At 40.8% G+C, this 18,137-nt stretch overlaps 2 protein-coding genes across 14 annotated transcripts in view; one reads left to right on the top strand and one right to left on the bottom strand.

Moving 5' to 3' along the window:
• Positions 1-9,714, top strand: part of TMEM255A (transmembrane protein 255A) — a 67,962-nt gene extending 58,248 nt beyond the window's left edge. For all 12 annotated transcript variants that reach the window (XM_089324577.1, XM_089324569.1, XM_089324568.1 and 9 more), the window contains one exon: positions 7,380-9,714. In XM_089324577.1, coding sequence (XP_089180703.1) covers positions 7,380-7,538 — 159 coding nt within the window. In that variant the 3' untranslated portion in view covers positions 7,539-9,714. The remainder of the gene's footprint in view (positions 1-7,379) is intronic.
• Positions 1,261-18,137, bottom strand: ZBTB33 (zinc finger and BTB domain containing 33). 2 transcript variants are annotated; one of them, XR_016228185.1, is made up of 3 exons: positions 17,820-18,022; positions 14,957-15,151; positions 1,261-1,519 (listed from the first exon to the last, which is right to left on the bottom strand). XR_016228185.1 is itself a non-coding variant. In XM_002720400.6 (2 exons), exon 2 carries the CDS (start codon positions 15,148-15,150, stop codon positions 13,138-13,140), a length of 2,013 nt encoding a protein of 670 aa, XP_002720446.1. In that variant the 5' UTR covers position 15,151; positions 17,820-18,137; the 3' UTR covers positions 9,969-13,137. The 2 variants fall into 2 exon arrangements, 1 of the variants encoding a protein (XP_002720446.1); XM_002720400.6 differs by lacking the exon at positions 1,261-1,519 and having other exon boundaries at positions 9,969-15,151; positions 17,820-18,137.

Here is an 18,137-nt window from a genome sequence, read left to right as displayed (position 1 = left end):
CCTGTGGCAGCTGGGATAGACCAATGCTGGGCCAAGACTGAGCTGAGGCTTGAAGCCAGGAGCCAGGAACTCAATCCAGATCCCCCATGTGGATGGCAGGGATCCAATTACTTGAGCCATCACCTGATACTTTCCAGGATCTGCACTAGCAGGAAGCTGGATTCAGAAACCAGAGGCACTTATCCTAGGTACTCTGATATAGGACGTGGATGTGTTAACTGCTAAGCCAAACATCCGTCCCTAGAAGTCTCTACTTTTTAATAACAGATATTATTCTTTGAACACTTACTATGTACCAAATGTTGTGCTAAGTGCATTACATGTCTTTCAGTCATTTAGTCCTCTGAGGGAAGTACTTATGTCATTGTCAGTTTTAAGACGAGATGACTGAATCATGGAGAGGTTAAGTGACTTTCTCAAAGTCACAGAGCTAATGAGTGGAGGAGTAAGTGTTTATATCCAGGGCCACCTGATACCAGAGATTAGCTTGAGGGATTCTTTGGAGAAACTGTGAATCTAAATGTAGTATAAATCTTTTCTGTAGTCAATTTCAGAATATTTATACTTGTCTACTGGTTTAAATTATAGGCATCCTAATAATGACCTTAGAAAGGATCTCTTTCTTATTAAATCCATCTCCATTGAAAAGGGATTCCCTCCCTTCATGCATTCCCCAATTCAGGGTCTGCCTAGATAGTTCTTGTACATCTCCCAACTCTTTCCCTGGGCTCAAGCTGTTTTTTGCGCTTTCTATTAGGAGACTTTATAGTTGTATGGTATATCTTGAGGGGTATGGTTTTAAGTGATTTGTATCCCTCTAGAACTTAAATCGAGTTTCATTTTGGTATTTGAGTTGAGCTTTCTTTTGTTCACCAAGGTCCATTCCTTTATAGTTCCACTCCTTTATAGTTTCATAGGAGAAAATACCAATCTTTATCAAAAAGTCAAGAGACCAGGGATTGTCTGCTTACGTTTGTAGGTAAACAGAAAGCAGTCCGCAAACATATACCAGCTCTGACAATAAAACCACCAGAGGCACAAACCTTTGCCCAAATGGCCAGAACTCCTTCATGCTCTTCTCAGATTGAAATGACCTAAGTTATAGCCAGAAAATTGACATTTCTACACTTTCTTTTAAACGATTTCTCTATTTTGGTCATTTCCAAATCGGGTTATTTATGTGACTTTGGGTTTGGTGGTTTGTTTCTTTTTTACTCTGAGGCTAATAAAAGGATGAGAAAAAAGACTTACAGGCTTGTATTTTTTTAAAAAAATATTTATTTATTTACTTGAAAGGCAGAGTTATAGAAATAGAGAGAGAGAGAGGGAGAGGAAGAGAGAGGGAGAGAGAAATATGCATCTTCCATCTGTTGATTCACTTTCCAAATGGCTGTAATAGTCAGCGATGGGTCAGGCCAAAGCCAAGAGCCAGAAGCTTCATTCATGTCTTTCATGTGGGTACAGGAGCTCAAGTACTTGGGCCATCACTCACTGCTTTTCCAGGCAAATTAGCAGGGAGCTGTATGGAAAGTGGAACAGCTGAGATGAACTGGCACCCATATAGGATCCAACACTGCATGCAGCAGCTTAACCCATTGCACCACAGCTCTTGTCCTCGATCTTGTATTTTAATCTCTCAAAGTCATGCCCATATTGCATAGCTACCCAATTAGGAAGATTGGGGAACATTTCCTGTGGTTGGACATGGGCAAGGACTTGGGTCTGTTTATTTGGAGCTGAGGAAACTTTGAGTTGATAAAGTTACAGAAACAGGACTCTATTTAATATATTGGATTCCAGGTGTCTGCTTCAAATGAACTCCCTATACTCCAAGGCTGAAAGGATACAAGATGATAGTACCTTTGCCTTGTTGCTCATTTCTTCAGCAATCATTTCTTTTGCCCTTTGCACTCATTAATCTACTACCCCTTTTGGGAAGCAGTCCCAAATTCTGCAAGGTATAAAGCATCAGTTTTTATTTCTGCTGAAAGATTGAACCAAGTGTAGCTTTACATAAATCCCTTAAGATTCCAAGCCACAATTTCCAGTTTAGCATACTAGGCCAGTCCCTGTACTTTTAACTGTAACAATGGACTAGTCTCTTTCTTGTCCATTGTGTTAACTGTCACTTTTAAGTTTAAAACAAAAGTCTCAACCTCTGCAAAATGTAAGCACCTCTTTGACGCTTTTCATTAAATCACAAGAGGGTATACTAGGTTCACCTTAGCCAGTAAAAATGACTCATTATAAATTGGGCTCATTTAGTAAAAGGATTGCTTTAATCCTGTAGAAAGCAATTTATGGGACAGATTGCTAAGAGCCTTATAAGGCTGTTGCTGCTGTCACTCAACTTTTTCCTTTTTCCTCCACTTCTGCCAAATTTTTCCTTTCTTTCTCTTGTTCCTGCCCCTCTTTCTCTTCTTCCTCTTATCCACTCTTATCTCCAATTCTCTAGTCTTTTCTTTCTGGGGACAGAGCAGAGGGAGAAGGAAAGAACAAACAGATCCTGTATATTACCTTTGGGACACCCTGTCTCTGGCTAGCCATTATCACTAACCAATTAGGGCTCTTTTTGGAGTCTCTGCCCACAATGTTCCTCAAGAGAGAAACATGCCTTGACAGATACACACAGTGATCTTGAAGAGTGAGGGTCAGTTACCAGGCTGACAGGAGGCAGGCTAAGGTGGGAGAGGAGAGCTGTCTGTCCCTGAAAGGGTAGGGCTTATTGTTAGTACCCACAGCATATAGGCCACCCTAACCTCTCAGAAGCAGCTTAGGAAGTTAGAGCTGACTAGGCCCAGCACTGAATCCATGCTTTCTGGCACTTAATTCAAAGCTCTGTTCTCCTGAGGTGCCCATCACATTAGTAAAGTCAGACTCTCAGGCAGGAACTTAAATTCATGATTCCAGCTCCCCAAATGCAGCAAAGCAGAATCTTTCCCAAGGTGCCTGCCTGTTGCTAGGAAGCTATGCTCTGATTCTGTGCCCCTCTCTTCAACTCTAATGGTGTGTGAACTGCTCTGCCAGGAACCCTTCAGTTTTATCCTTAAGACTCCCAGCATCCTCAAAGGGAAGTGAGAATCATCTCCCCGCTTCTGCCACCCCAATACTTCCCAGACATGAAACTGAGAAGTGAAAACCCAAGGGTCATTGTACTACCCCCTTTTTTATTGGAGTATACAATATACAACTACCACCCATGGCAGCTGCTGCCACAGAAGCTTTTTCATATCTCTCAGAACAGAACTGGCTTTAGCTCTATTGCAGGAAACTTGCCCCACCCAACTGTGGTTGGGAACACCTAAAACTAGCCTGCTGCCTCTCACCGTTCCTGTAGTGGGATTTTTGAAGGGGTGAGTGCCACATGCTTGGGCAGAGAAACTTGGTAGCTTACACTCTCCTCTATGGTTAGGAGAGAATTCTTAGTTGAGAAAGGCAACAGAAGAGGAAAGAGGGAGAGAAGGAGGAAGGAAGAGTTTGGGGGATCAAGGAGTGGAAATTGGGAAATTACTGTAGTCATGTGCTGCGTAAACACATTTTGGTCAGTGACAGACCACATAGACAACAGTGATACCCTAAGATTATATCACCTGGTGATGTTGCAGTTGTCTTAGTTTGTGTATGCACACTCTATGATGTTCACAGTAATGGAATAACTGAATGACACATTTCTTAGACCCCATCAGTTTTTTTTTAATTTTTTTTAAAGATTTATTTATTTTACTTGAGAGTTACACAGAGAGAGGAGAGGCAGAGAGAGAGTGAGAGAGGTCTTCCATCTGATGGTTCACTCCCCAAATGGCCGCCACGGTTGGAGCTGTGCTGATCCGAAGCCAGGAGCCAGGACTTCTTCCGGGTCTCCCAGGCGGGTCAGGGGCCCAAGGACTTGGGCCATCCTCTACTGCTTTCCCAGACCACAGCAGAGAGCTGGATTGGAAGAGGAGCAGCTGGGACTAGAACTGGCACCCATATGGGATGCCGGCGCTTTAGGCCAGGACGTTAACCCGCTGCGCCACAGTGCTGGCCCTCATATCAGTTTTTAAATGACAAGTGGCTCTACTGATGTTTTAAAAAGGATTTCTTCTTGGAGGGAGGAGAAAAACTGAGTTTTTAGGAAAACACATGGCTTATCTTGAGTCAACTGCCTCAAGCAGTTTTGCCTTTAAAGGCTTTCCATATTCTAGGACCCTATCAATCCCTCACTCAGAGTGAAATAATGGATGGGGTTGCAGAGGAGGTGGAGGTGGATGGTGGCAACTACAGTCTTTTTCTCTCTCTTATAAAAATACTTATTTATGGGGCCAGTCCTGTGCCATAGCAGGTAAAGCCACCACCTGCAGTGCTGGCATCCCGTATGGGTGCCGGTTTGAGACCTGGCTGTTCCATTTCTGATCCAGCTCTGCTGTGGCCTGGGAAAGCAGTGGAAGATGGCCCTAGCCCTTGGGCCCCTGCACCCGTGTGGGAGACCTGGAAGAAGCTCCTGGCTCCTGGCTTCAGATTGGCGCAGCTCCGGCCATTGCGGCCAATTGGGGAGTAAACCAGCTGATGGGAAATCTCTCTCTCTCTCTCTTTCTTTCTTTCTTTCTCTGTGTGTGTAACTCTTTCAAAGTAAATAAATAAAACTTTAAAAAAACTTATTTATTTATTTATTTGAAAGGGAGAGTTATGGGGGGGGGGAGATATCTTCTATGCTTGTTCGTTCCCTAAATGGCTGCAATGGCCAGGGCTAGGCCAGGCCAAAGCCACTAACCTGGAACTCCATCCTGGTTTTCCATGTGGATAGCAGGGGCCCAGGTACTTGGGCCATCTTCAGCTGTTTTCTCAGGTGCATTAGCAGGGTGTTTGGTTGGAAATGGAGCATCTGGTACTTGAACTGGCACTCACTTGGGATGCTGGCATTGCAGGTGGCAGCTTAACCTGCTGTGCCACAACACCAGCCTCAGCTAGTCTCTTCTGGGTCCCAATATTATTTTGTAAGAAACAGGTATTTCAATGTCTCAGGCAACACCTAGAAACCTAGACACCCTTTTCCCAGAAGTGCAGAGCACAGGACTGGGGATAAAGAGAATCAGCCAAATGGTTTCAGGCTACAGAAATGTCAAGGCTGACTCTAGATTGCTGCAAGCCTCGAAAAGTCTCTGTGGCTTATAGCATGAAGTGAAAGTGTGAACCTTCCATTGCCCCTACCCACCCCACTCACCAATAGACCTTGAACTCTTGAAAAGTTTAGAAATTTTAGTGTTTTTGTTTTAATATACAAGTTCCTTGTAATACTTTTGTGCAAGACACAAAAGAATAATTGCCGTTCTCCTGCTCTGTTTGTTGGCTTATGTTCACTCTTCCTGAGAGCCTGAATCTAACTTCCTTCCTCTTACCATCCCTTATAGACCCCTACAGGCTTCAGACCTTACCTCAGCCCCTCTCTACCACTGAAGTAAGGCAAAAGTACTCACAGGATGTGACCATATTCTTTGAAAATACTTCTACTTTATTTTTCAAAGCATGCCAAATTCATCTTATGTACTCCTGAAGTTATATTCACTCATTCAAGATTTATTGAGCAACTACTACTTGCCAAACATTGTTCTGAATTCTGGGAGATACTCCAATGAAATAAGAACAGGCCAACTCTATTTAAACAGGAAGATCATTAGGGTCAAGGATATATATGGGCCAGGGTAAAAACGCAAATGACTCCTAACATGCCCATTCATTGGGTATTTTTAAAAATCCATATCTGCTCCTTTCCCAAAGACTACTAAAGTTGGACAATACAAAGGAAAATTGAGGCCTCAGTGTCTCTGTAACCTGACATATTGCTATTCATTCTTACCTCTGTGCCTTGGTTGCTCTTTGCTCTCCAATCTACCCTGCACTTGGGGGTGATGGGTTGGAAATTAAGGTGGAAGAGAAAATGAGAGATCCCAGTTCCATTTAATCTGGCCTGAGTTTTTTTTTTTTTCCTATGAAATGGGCTTCTGACCACTGTGCTACTTCCCTGTGATATATCCTTATAGCAAAGACTTTCCCAGGGATCAGTGACTTTAACTCATTTAATGTTACAGGCCCAGAGTACCTTTTTGAAGACTGGTTGAGATGCTGCTGCCAGCATTTAGGGGAGAGGTATTGAAGGCTTGAGGTATAAACATAGAAAAGGGAGTGATGGGTTCAAGAGACCACATAGCAACAGAACTGTCTGACTAGATGTGGAGATCAAGGTCAGGAATTCTTTTTTAAAGATTTATTAACTTATTTATTTATTTAAAAGAGAGAGAGAGAGAGAGAGAGAGAGAGAATCTCCCATCCATTGGTTCACTCTGCAAATGGCCACAACAGCTGGGGCTGGATCAGGCTGAAGCCAGGAACTTCATATGGGTCTCCTAGGTGGGTGCAGGGGCCCAGGTGCATTAGTAGGGAGCAGGGAGCTGGATCAGAAGCAGAGAAGCAGGGACTTGAATTGGTGCCCATATGGGATGCTGGCATTCAAGTAACCCAACACACCATGTTGTCTCCTAGGTCTAGGAATTCTTTTTTTTAAGATTTATTTTATTTATTTGAAAGACAAGAGTTACAGAGGGAGGTAGAGACAGAGAGGGAGGTCTTCTATCTGCTGGTTCACTCCCCAGATGGCCGCAACAGCAGGAGCTGCACCGATCCGAAGCCAGGAGCCAGGACTTCTTCCGGGTCTCCCTCGCGGGTGCAGGGGTCCAAGGACTTGGGCCATCTTCTACTGCTATACCAGGACATAGCAGAAAGCTGGATTGGAAGAGGAGCAGCTGGCCCTAGAACCGGCGCCCATATGGGATGCCAGCACTTCAGGCCAGAGCGTTAACTCACTGCGCCACAGCACCGGCAAGTCAGGGGATTCCAAGTTCTCCATGTGAGACTTGCAACCTGGCTGACTATGAGAACATAGGCCTTCCTGTTTCAAGTCCCTTAGTAACTTTATAAAATTTAGGAGGCATTTCAATCAGAAACAGACTTGATCTGTGTTCTTCTTAATTATATTTATTTGGGAGAAGAATGGAAGGGAGGAGGGAGAGAGAAAACACACTCCCATCCTTCCATCTGCCGGTTCACTCCCCAAATACCCACCACAGCAGTGCCCAAGCTGGGAGCCAGGAACTCAATCCAGGCCTCCCACATGTGTGACAGGGCCCAGATTAACTGAGCCATCATTATTCCCTACCAGAGTCTTTGTTAGCGTTAAACTGGAGTCAGGAGCTTGAGCCAGGAACTGAACCCACTGACCTGTGGGATGCAGTCATCTTAGCCACTAGGCTGAAGGCCAGCTCTGTCATTTTAAAATTGTAATGACTTGGGTGATTGGGGAATTATAAAATCACTGCATAAATTAATGTTTTCTTTTTATTACACAGCATTCCAGCGTCTTTCCATCCTCTCCCCCTTCTGGACTTTCTGATGAGCCCCAGTCTGCTTCTCCCTCACCCAGCTACATGTGGTCTTCGAGTGCACCACCCCGTTACTCTCCTCCCTACTATCCACCTTTTGAAAAGCCACCACCTTACAGTCCCTAAAGAGGAATACCTGCTCACTATTGAGATTATTGTGGCTTTTGTATTTCTGCTTTAGTGGAAGTAAGTAGGGTACAAAATTTAAAGTGACTCTTATGCATAAGGTTTTACAAATGGCCAGACAGGCTAGGGAAAGAAAGAGATGAAGCTTATTCCTTAGCACTGCAGAATCCAACACTTCAAGGAGGGCAGCTCACACTAAACAAGGCTGGGGAGCCAGCCCAGCAAGAAGCTTGTCATGTTTGGACCTGCCTTACCCTATGTTCCACCTCTGTACTGAGCAAATGTGTGGTTACCATCTATTTTAGTTTATGTAAAGGAGTGTTGTCCTCAGGCCTTTGACAGATTGCCACCCTAGCACCCTGGTGGAAGCATCTGGCTTATAAGCGCTCTTTCCCTACCACTGAAGTCAGTCTCTAAGGAACATTTCCCAGGTGATGGGGCTACCCAGTAGTTCCAATACAGAGAGTTCTGGCTAAGATTTTGTCTGCTTGTGGAAAAAAAGCTGCCCCTATCTTACTCCTTTTTTCTTTGTATTGTAAAAACAACTTTGAGACCATTCAGCTCAGTTTTTGTTACCTCCTAAAGGGAAAAGTGCAATATTCCCTTGAGTAGTAAGAGAACATGACTGATTGTTCCAGAAGCAGAGCAACATGTGATATATTTTAAGCAGATCTCAGTAAGAAATCTGACAACTTAGGAGACAGTGGTTCGATTACAAGTTGCATTATTAGAAAATTTGCTGCAGGAGATATAAATCTTATGATTGAAATTCAGTTTTAAAATGTTAGATTAGGTTCTTGGGTTGTGACATGAATTGTTACTAATTGTTGTGACTATTTAATCTTCAACTACTGTGCTTCAGCCCCAGCAAACCGCACGTATCCTGCACCTCACCCCAGAAGAATCATCTGTATTTTAATACCATTGCTCTTATTGGCCCTTTTTTCTGTTAAAACCAATCAAGATAGTGTTCAATTCAACATTATGAAAGTGTTACAATGGCACATCAAGTCTGTAAAATCTCAAATGTACCCAACGTGACAAATTCTTAGGTATCACCATAGATTTAAAATCCATTTGGTACACTGGCCAATTTTACAATTCATTTAATTTACATAGCTTTAAACCATCAATTTGATGAGTTTAAAACACTTTAGCACCCATTCCTTCACTTTAGGATGAACACTTTCATTGTCATCTTATGTTAACCTGAGAATACATTTAAAGGAAGACTGATAATCCTACGTATAATGTAAAAATACCGGGGCTTCAGAAGGGTACTTAATTAAGACAGTTTTGCAAACACAGAACACATACTGGAAAAATTTCCAGCCAATTTTGCTACCTCCTGACTTGATGGATTTGAGGTAGCAGACAAACGCTGGTGCTCCCATCTACCTTGTAGACACCTGGCCATCAAGAATCCCCAAATCACAACAAGTGCACTCATTGTTCAATGTTTGCAAAATATCCAGTTTAATTTTCAGAATCATGTTGTCTTATCCAGATTGCAAATCTGAAAAACTATAATCCTTTTGCATTATACAAAATAACTATTATTTTTTACAGTGCTGAGCATATTCAAATTCTATTGGATTTTAATAGTGTCTAATAACCAACTTACAATACAAATATTGACTTGTTAGAATACTCAAATATATTTTTTGCTGTTTACACTTAACCTTTTGCTTTAGTGAATGTGTACATTTAGTTTTTTAAAAGGCACCATTACACAAAATACCCTACATTTATCACATTTCTTAAAATGTTAAGATTCTATAACTCATTTCTATGTATTTTTCTTACTTTACAAAATAACTTGAAACAGTATAGATTTTGTAACACTTAATTTGAGCAGCTTCTTTTTTTATTACATTGAATTATATAAAGTGCACGTTACCTTAGAAAAATATTTGCTGCTTTACTGTTTTGCAAAACATTTGCTGTAATGAAGGAATTTGTATCTCCAACATGTATTTGACTGCATTTTGTAATATTTACTGCTTAATTCCTAATTCTGCTTTAAAGTATTGAACTGGGCATGAAATATTAAAATATTAATCCAAAACTTTATGAACTGGATGTTGCTTAAAAATCTGTATCACTGCCATGTTGGAAAATTCAGACTGCTTTTGTGATGTTTCAAATTAATAAAATCATCCTCCTTATCCATTTACATGTATCCTCATGATTATCTACACAAAGTATAGAAAATTCTCTAAAGCACTGGATAGCGGCTGATTCATTTGAGTATTGTAGTTCAAGATACAATGGGAGAATGAATAATCAACATATAAAATCTAATGGAAAATTTTCCATGCTGCCATCAGAAATATAGTCTGTCTCCTGCTACAAAAAAAAAAAAAAAAAAAAACCTGAAAAACAATATAAAAGCCTATGTGATTTCTGAAATAAAAGTGCACTCAAAAATTAGAATGAAAACATTTTTATTTTTGCCATAAGAAACTCTATAAACTAGTATCAGGTAATGGTTCATGAAAAGTAGAACTTAAAGTCATGACAGGAAGATTGTACAAGTATGAACAGTATTGGGGGAAATGAACAAGATTTAATATGATTTACAGAGGAGGGGAAGCCAGTGGTGTTCAGTTAGCATTTAATTCTTTAGAATATGTATGCTTTGGCAATACCTTGCTCAATGTTTACCTTTTTAAAATTTTTTGGTACCACAGGAAAAAATATGACATTTCCTCATAGGGGCTGTACATGGGGGATGTCAACACCAAAATGATAACTGCTTAAAATATATTTTAGTCTTTAAAAAATAGAAAAACAAGGAAGAAAGAAAAAGGAAAAAAAAGAACAAAAGAGGGGGGGAGCATTATGGCGTAGCAGGTAAAGCCACCACCTGTGATACTAGCATCCCATATAGACACTGGTTTGTGCCCTGGCTGCTTCACTTCTGATTCAGCTCCCTGCTAAATGGCCTGGGAAAAGCAGCAAAAGATGGCCCAACTGGTTAGGCCCCTGCACCCATGTGGGAGACACAGATGAAGCTCCTGACTCCTGGTTGCTGGCTTCTACCTGGCTCAGCCCTGGTGGTTTTGGCCATCTGGGGAGCAGAAGTGAACCAGAAGACAGAAGATCTCTTTCTCTCTCTGTCTTTAACTCTGGAGAATTTTCATTTTGTTATTTATATAACAAACTTCCTATCCTGAATATTTACCAGAAATTCAGCATTGATGCAAATTTGAAAGAAAAGCTCAAATAGCCAGAAAGCTGAGTATAAAATAGAAAAACCCCATGGCAAATTTTAAACAGCATCTTGCTACAAGTTCAATTACAATAAATACTGAAGTTCACCCCAAAGGAGTATTCCACATAAACTCTGAACTTTGGATAAGTTCTAGAAAAACTGAAGACCCTGAGATACATGCAATTAAGAGTCTTCTAGCAAAATTACAATTTAATTTTCCAGTTTTCCTCCTCCCAAAAAACTCCAGAAAATACCTTTAGTGGGCAGAGTTTAACTTTCATATTCAAAATTTACACAGAGTACAGCTGCAGCAAATAACCTTATAAATATTATTCAGAATACTTTTCCATTACAGAATTGATTCCTGGTTTGTCATAATAGGCTTGTAGAAACCGTCAACTATTATTAGGACAAATTTAATTTCCTAGCAGTGGAATCTGAGAGGTCTGGAAATTCTGCTGGCATCATTATCGTTCACACTGGCAGAAGTAATTATGTCTAACTGGTGAAACAGCATTAATGAAACATATTTCCACTGAGAACATTTCAGAGTGCACCCTGTTGTCAAAGTGTACTATTACCAGTTATCTATACACAAAGGAAATATATACTGTGACTTCAAAGACCACAGATTCTTTAAGTTATAAGGTAATTTCCAAGTTTTCCAAGGGTTATTAGTTTTACAAAATGTTTTGAAGACCTGGACTCACAGAACAGAAAACAGGTATATGAGCATTACTCTACCCCTTGGTAAGCAAAAGATTATTTATCTTTTTTCTTGTACTATTGCAAATACCAATGCCTGATCTCCTCAGCTATCAAAGTAAAAAAACTCTGAAACTATTATCTTTCAATCTAGCTTACCATCAGAATGATGTATACATGAAAAATTATTATTAAAGCTTTAAGTTCAAAGTCAAGATAGACTATTTTTTAAAACACATAGTAAGAAGAAAATATCTATGCTGAAATAAGAAATATTTAAGGTTACAAATAACTAATAACTATACACAACAATTTTTTTCTATTAATTTTTTCCCTTGTAAAACATTCATTTACAGAATTTCAACAAGTTAACTCTGTTATAAATTCTAGGCTAAGTATTTGTTCCAACCTGCTTCCTTTTAGTACTAGCTCTTCAATAAGTTTTAGCTTTATTTTCTAAATGTTTAAATATGGGTCATTTTACAAGGAAGAAAGGTGGTATTTATTGTCAAGATAAATGAGAATTGACAAGCCTATATAACATTCCATATGTAGTTTCTGATTGCTATAATATTGTAGAAATTTGCAGATGGAATGGAACTTACTTTAGTAGGGGTAAAAACCTAAACGATCTTGTGGAAAGAAAAATACTATATTACTGCTTCAACTATGTCAAATTGATAACTTCCTGGAGATTCTAAGTAATACGAACATTTAAAATATATGCCAGTAACCTCCTGCCCAAAATAAGCATCTCATCTGTAGAATCCATTGTTTATAAAACTTATACATAATTAAAAGATTTGGTGGCTTTCAGATCCAAAATTTGAAAAATGTCACAAGAATATTTTTAACCATTATGAGCAAAAAGGTAATCTGCAGTTTCATTTTGTCTTTATCATGTAAGAGCACAGAATTAAAAATAAGTACGACAACAGAACTTTTCAATTTCTCCTGTCTGTATTACAGAAGTGTCTTTTTCCATTTTGTGCTTTGCAGAGATCACATTGCAGAGGTATATAGTGGTCTAGCCACCAAAGTCTTTTACAGACTGGCAATAAAAGGATTAATCTAATCTAATCTGCTAAAACTAATTTATTCTTCAGATGACAAGACTCTGGCCATTTTTATGGGAGGAGGGTGGCAGGAGGTTGTTATCCACTGAACTAGCAGAATAAACAACCAAATGGAGACTTATTCTGAAATCTTCCAGAACAATTTTAGAAGTTCTTTACTTGTTATGACAGATACAAGACACAACACCCATTTATAGTTTCAATGTTGAGAAAATTATTTCAGCAGTAAAGTGCTAACATGGAAGGGGAAAGTTATAAGATGTACTAGGTATGCTAGTAACTCCAGTTATTTTTAAAGAACATTCAGACCACTTCAAATTCTACTCAGGAAACTATCTCTCCACACTTTAAAATTTTTGTCTCTTTTAAATGAGCTGAATGCTAAATATATAAACAGATACTGGAGGAAGGGGACTTCTCAATTTCTACTCAAACTTTCAGAAAAATTTGCTTCTAAAATTATCAACAAATAATCAAACTAGACTACCTTCAGATGAAATGGCAGATCAAATTAACTTGTTTTAGCCATAATTTGTTTCACAGGTCTTTGGAAATCCCTGCCCCTGTATCCAAACCAAACTTTCTGATATTTCAAAGTAGTTCAGTAAGATTCTGGTATTATAAATTCAAACTCAGTACTGCCATCTGTTACATTCTGTTTAAAAATTGAATCATTTTCCTGCTGAATGAAAATATCTTCCCAGGTCATTGGCTTGTTCTGAGTATTAGATGTGGTTTCCACAGGAGGTTCTTTTCCAGCATCAACTTTATACCCAATACCATCATCCTTCATTACAGGCACAGTACTTGACCTATCAGAAAGGTAGGAATATTGTCTGATCTGTAAAGACTTGCATGGATGCAAACGATAAAGCTTCGAGTCCCCAGAAGGATCTTGACTATGAACTGACTTTATGTGTGAAGACATAAACTGATAGTTGATGAAAGATTTGCCACACGCCAAACATTGATACCTTCGCTCTCCCGTGTGATGAATTTCATGCTTCGTGCGATATTCTGCAAGAGGAAACACCTTCTCACAGTAACGGCACGGATATTTCTTCTCCCAGGAATGAATGTTAAAATGTCTCCGCAAGCTTGTCAGACAGACATATGACCTTTTACAAACAATACAGATATAATAGACCCTTCCATCTACTATTAACTCATAGTGATCATCATGTTTTACTTTCATACGTTTGTTTGCTGTTTCATTGCCAGATGTTTTTGGTGTCTCATTCTCAGGTTTGGACTCTCCTTCATCTGGGTCATCTTTGACAGGGATCACTATGTCATAAGTATCTTCACCGATATTTGCATAAATCTTGCAACCATTCGATAAGCCTTCAATTTCAGTAGCTGTGTCTAAAGTAATGATCTTCTGACCCTCCATTAGATGTTTTGATCCTAAGCCTCGGTCATTAGTGAATCTAGTAATTATATCTGAAATATTTAAGGAATTGGAAAGTGGTTCTTGCAGAAGTGTAGGAACCTGCATCTTCTGTACCAACGATCCATCAAAAGTGGTATTTTGGGAGGTATCAGCCTGTGGGACCAAAGATGTATTACTGACTGCTGAGTCTGGACTGGAGCTAATAGTGTCATCATCATCATCTATTATTTCCTCCTCCTCCTCTTCACTGGCCTTCTTTCCTGTTAAAGCGGCACTGTTTGGGGTCTGCTGATTCTGCACAAGTAAATTGACTGAAGAGGACGTATGATTTGGAAGTGAAGAACTGACATTTGGTGGTGTAGTAAGTGGTGTCTGATTTAACACAATAATATTGGGAGTCAGATGTGTTGGAGCTGAAGACACCAGCAATTTTTCACTTCCCTGTGTTTGGCTCAAAGTTGCCTGATTTACAGGAGTAGGAAATTTCTGAGTAGGTGTTGTATTTGTTAAAGGGGTAGAGTTATTGTTAGTGCAAGGTACAGCATTTGAAACAGCAACAGGGCCTGGGTTAGGCTGGACCTGTGTCACGGCATTGTTATTTGACAAGGTCTCCTTTGCAGGCAAAACCTCAGAGCAGAAAATGACATCATCATCATCAGAATCAGTAACAATTATCTTTTTCATTTCATAATCTTCAGCAGATAATGAAAAAGACTCTGTTATAATAGGCATTATGGTAGCCCCATTATCTTGGGCCTCCTCTTTTGATTTTTGTATTACAAGGTTCTTATCATTAGAACCAGGAGGTATGGCTTCAGCACTGCCATCTTGAGCTGTACCTGAGATGCTTTTAACCTGTGACAATGGGACACCAAGCTCCGCTATAAATTTTACTCCTAATAACTGGCCTGACTTAATTAACTCATCAAGCAAATCTGCTCTAACACGCACAATTTTAGAACTATAGATATAATTAAGAATTTCGGCAAAGATCTCTGCTCTTATAAAACTCAGTTCAACAACTTGCCCAGCAACGGAGAAAAGCTGATGGAAGTATGTACTGGAAGCTGAAAGAATATTCCTGTGGGCATGGAATTTTCGGTCTTCCACAATAACAGTAACATCACAGAAGAGGCCATGGCCACGTTGCTCATTCAAGGTGTTGAGAAGACTGCCGGAATATTGGATGTCTGTAGCAGAAATCAGTTTTCTACTCTCCATCCTATAAGAGAAAAGGATGAAGAGAGGATGGGAGAGGATTAGGCAGAAAAAACAAAACCACTTTATCATTCAGAATTTAAGCTATGAAATCATTAGTTTATTCAGATTTTAAATGAAATGTGGCATAACTTTTTGGCTTTTTTAGAAATTGTTCATACAAGCTGGCTTTTAGACCACGTATCAAAACTCATATCCCTGCTAAGAAGAGTCAAGTGAGAATGATTTTTTTAAAAATTTACAGAGATACAGAGATAAAGATATAGAGAGTGACAGGTGGTTTACTTCCTTAAATGCAACAGCTGAGGTTGGGCCAGACCAAAGTCAGGAGCCAGGAACTCCATCCACATCTCCCACATGGGTGGCATGGATCCAAGTACTTGAGCCATTACCTGCTGGTACACATCAGCAGGAATCAGGAGTGGAGCTGGGACTCAAACCCAGGCACTCCAATATGGGATACAGGCATCCTGAGGGACGTCTTAACCAAAAATACCCACCCTCTGAAGCTACTTTTAAAACACTATGCCAATAGGAACAATAATCTCATTGTCACCTTCCTTTGAATCCCAGATACATACATTTCCAATAACTACTTTTTAAAGATAAGAATTTTCTTAGTCCCTAATTTGGGTTTTCTCCTCAAGAAGAGATGAAAAGTTAATTTTTATCTTAAAAGTGTTTTAAGGAAAAGCTTCACCATGAACGCACAAGTTCATCTGTAAATAAAAGGTTGGTATCCAACAATGAGTCTGATATACACTTTCTAAATTTTTACTCCTATCTTTAAGATCATATTCAAAAATTACTCCCTGAAGCCAAAGACATTTACAAATACTGACAATTATCTCTCAACTTCCCGTATTTCCGCTCTTATTTAATTTGGAGTGCCTATTCTTGAAAATTGTTAAACATCTTTCCTCTTTCTTCATCTCTTTGACCCCTCCCCTCACCTCTCCACCTTTACAATTTCTAGACATAGAATGTTAAACAGAGTGCCAAGAGAAGTCAACAGATGCTATTATTCAAAAAAAGACAAAGGAAAAGGAAAGTTTACCATTTCCTAAGGCTATTTGCATGAAAACATGAAAGATTCCATTTTGTTGGTAAAGAATTATGTGTATTAGACCTTTAGTCACATCAACTGACTTAATGAAAATACAATAGAGCAGACATTATTCTAGAAAGTCAGAGGTGTCAGTAAATCACATTGCGGTGCCCCACCCCCCAAATACAATTTTTTTTTGTACTTCACATAAGATATTCCCCATAACAATGCCAGAATCAAAAAACCAACACTCACACATATTAAAAATACATATATGTATATATAGTATACTAATAATTAGCTGATAAGCACCATCAGTAAATAAATATTTCTTGTAAATATGATTTCTCTCTAAAGTTACCAAAAGACTTGAACTGTCACAGTGCTTAAGTTGGATACACATAGGAGACAGAATGCATCAAATGCCTTTTAAATTTCTTAAAATTAGAGCTTAAGAACTAAAAGCAAGAAAAAGTCTAAAAATCAAGCATTTAAAACATCATCTGTTAGGAGGTGTTGCCTGTTAAAAGTACCAAGAAATTTCAGGTTATGAAAAAGGCATTCATCAGAAAGGGCGACCTTTGGACAGCGTGCCAACAATCAGGCCTCCCGAAATACGGGGTTTCGCCAGAAGTCACTTTTAAATGTAGAGACTGGTTTTCTGAATGCTGATCCACAATTTTTTCTATTTGCAAATGGGCTTTTCCAGTGTGGGAATGCGTCAAACGTATGCGTCCAGGTGACACCAGGACTTGGTTTCATCTTGTTTACGTGTTCCCCTCCTCCTTGTCAGGGTGGGCCCAGGGACAGCACCAGTTCCTCTTAGCAACCCACACCTTCCTGAAAATTTGCGACCTATGGAAAGCCACTCCTTGAGACAAATCCTTGACCAAGGGCTGGTTCGGAGGGGCTGGTGAAGGTGGAAAAGAGATAAAAAAGCCAGCCGCGAGGAAGTGAAACAAACCGACACGCGGTTCCCTGCAGCAGCTGAACACCTCCCTCCCCTCCATCTCTCTCGTTCCACCCCCGTCCTCTCCATTTGTACCCTGCCGGCTGCAACCGAGGTTTTTAAAGCCAATGCACGTGAAAAGCTAGCGTCTTGCAAATCCAAATGGCAGATTGAAACGGCGGGAGGAATAAGGGGTGCCAAGGAAAGTACAAAGTGGCGAATAGCAGGGTGCGGCGTTGGGGGGTTGCAGGATGAAGCGAAGCAGGCGGCATTGTTATGCCCCGAGAAGGAGCCGAAAGGGGAAGGTGGGCCTGGCAGAAAAGCTACGAATCAAAGTAGGGGCTAGGCAGAGAAAAAGGGGCCCAAAAAGGAAAGCACAGGAACGAGGGGAAAGCCCAGAAGGTCTTGGTGTTGGGCTCCCCACAGCCCCAGGGCCTACCCGGGACATAAACAGCCCCTTGGCCCCTGTCGACGAATCGGAGGGCGCCGCGGCGCTCTCGGTTCGTCCCCTTCTTCATTTCCGAGCCCGCACAAACAAAGAACCGGAGGAGCAGAGGCTCCGACTCTGTCGCTTCCTGGTTCAAGTAAGGCGACCGCAAACGCAGGCGCGGCCCAGGAACAGAGGAGGCAAGCGCACTCCCTCGCCCCCTCCCCAGATCGAGGCCGCGTCCTTACCTGCTTCCCGGCGCCGGCGCCGCCGCTTCTCCTCCTCCGGCCACGGAAGTGTGGGAGGCCTCCAACAAGAAGAAGCCGGACTCCCCGGCGATCCTACTCCTTTAAACGTCGCTCCAGTCTTGGACGACGTCCGCGCAGCTGCCGCCTCCTGCCGCCACCGCTGCTACAGCTGCCCCACGCCGCCGACAGAGGGCACAGCGATAGGGTGAAGGCCTTAAATCCCAATGGCCCCTCCTCTTCCGAGTGCAGTCCGTGGCTGTCCGGAAGGGCCGGAACCCTAGGCGCCCTACTCTGCCTCGGCTTTTTCCGTAAGGGGGC

Source organism: Oryctolagus cuniculus, chromosome X, assembly GCF_051225735.1.
Source record: "Oryctolagus cuniculus isolate XC-2025 breed Fujian yellow rabbit chromosome X, ASM5122573v1, whole genome shotgun sequence".
Classification (NCBI taxonomy): domain Eukaryota; kingdom Metazoa; phylum Chordata; class Mammalia; order Lagomorpha; family Leporidae; genus Oryctolagus; species Oryctolagus cuniculus.
This window is presented reverse-complemented; position numbering and strand designations above follow the sequence as displayed.

What these genes read in the sequence shown, in the direction of transcription:
- ZBTB33 (XM_002720400.6), bottom strand. Translation starts at nt 15,150, where the DNA reads ATGGAGAGTAGAAAACTGATTTCTGCTACAGACATCCAATATTCCGGC.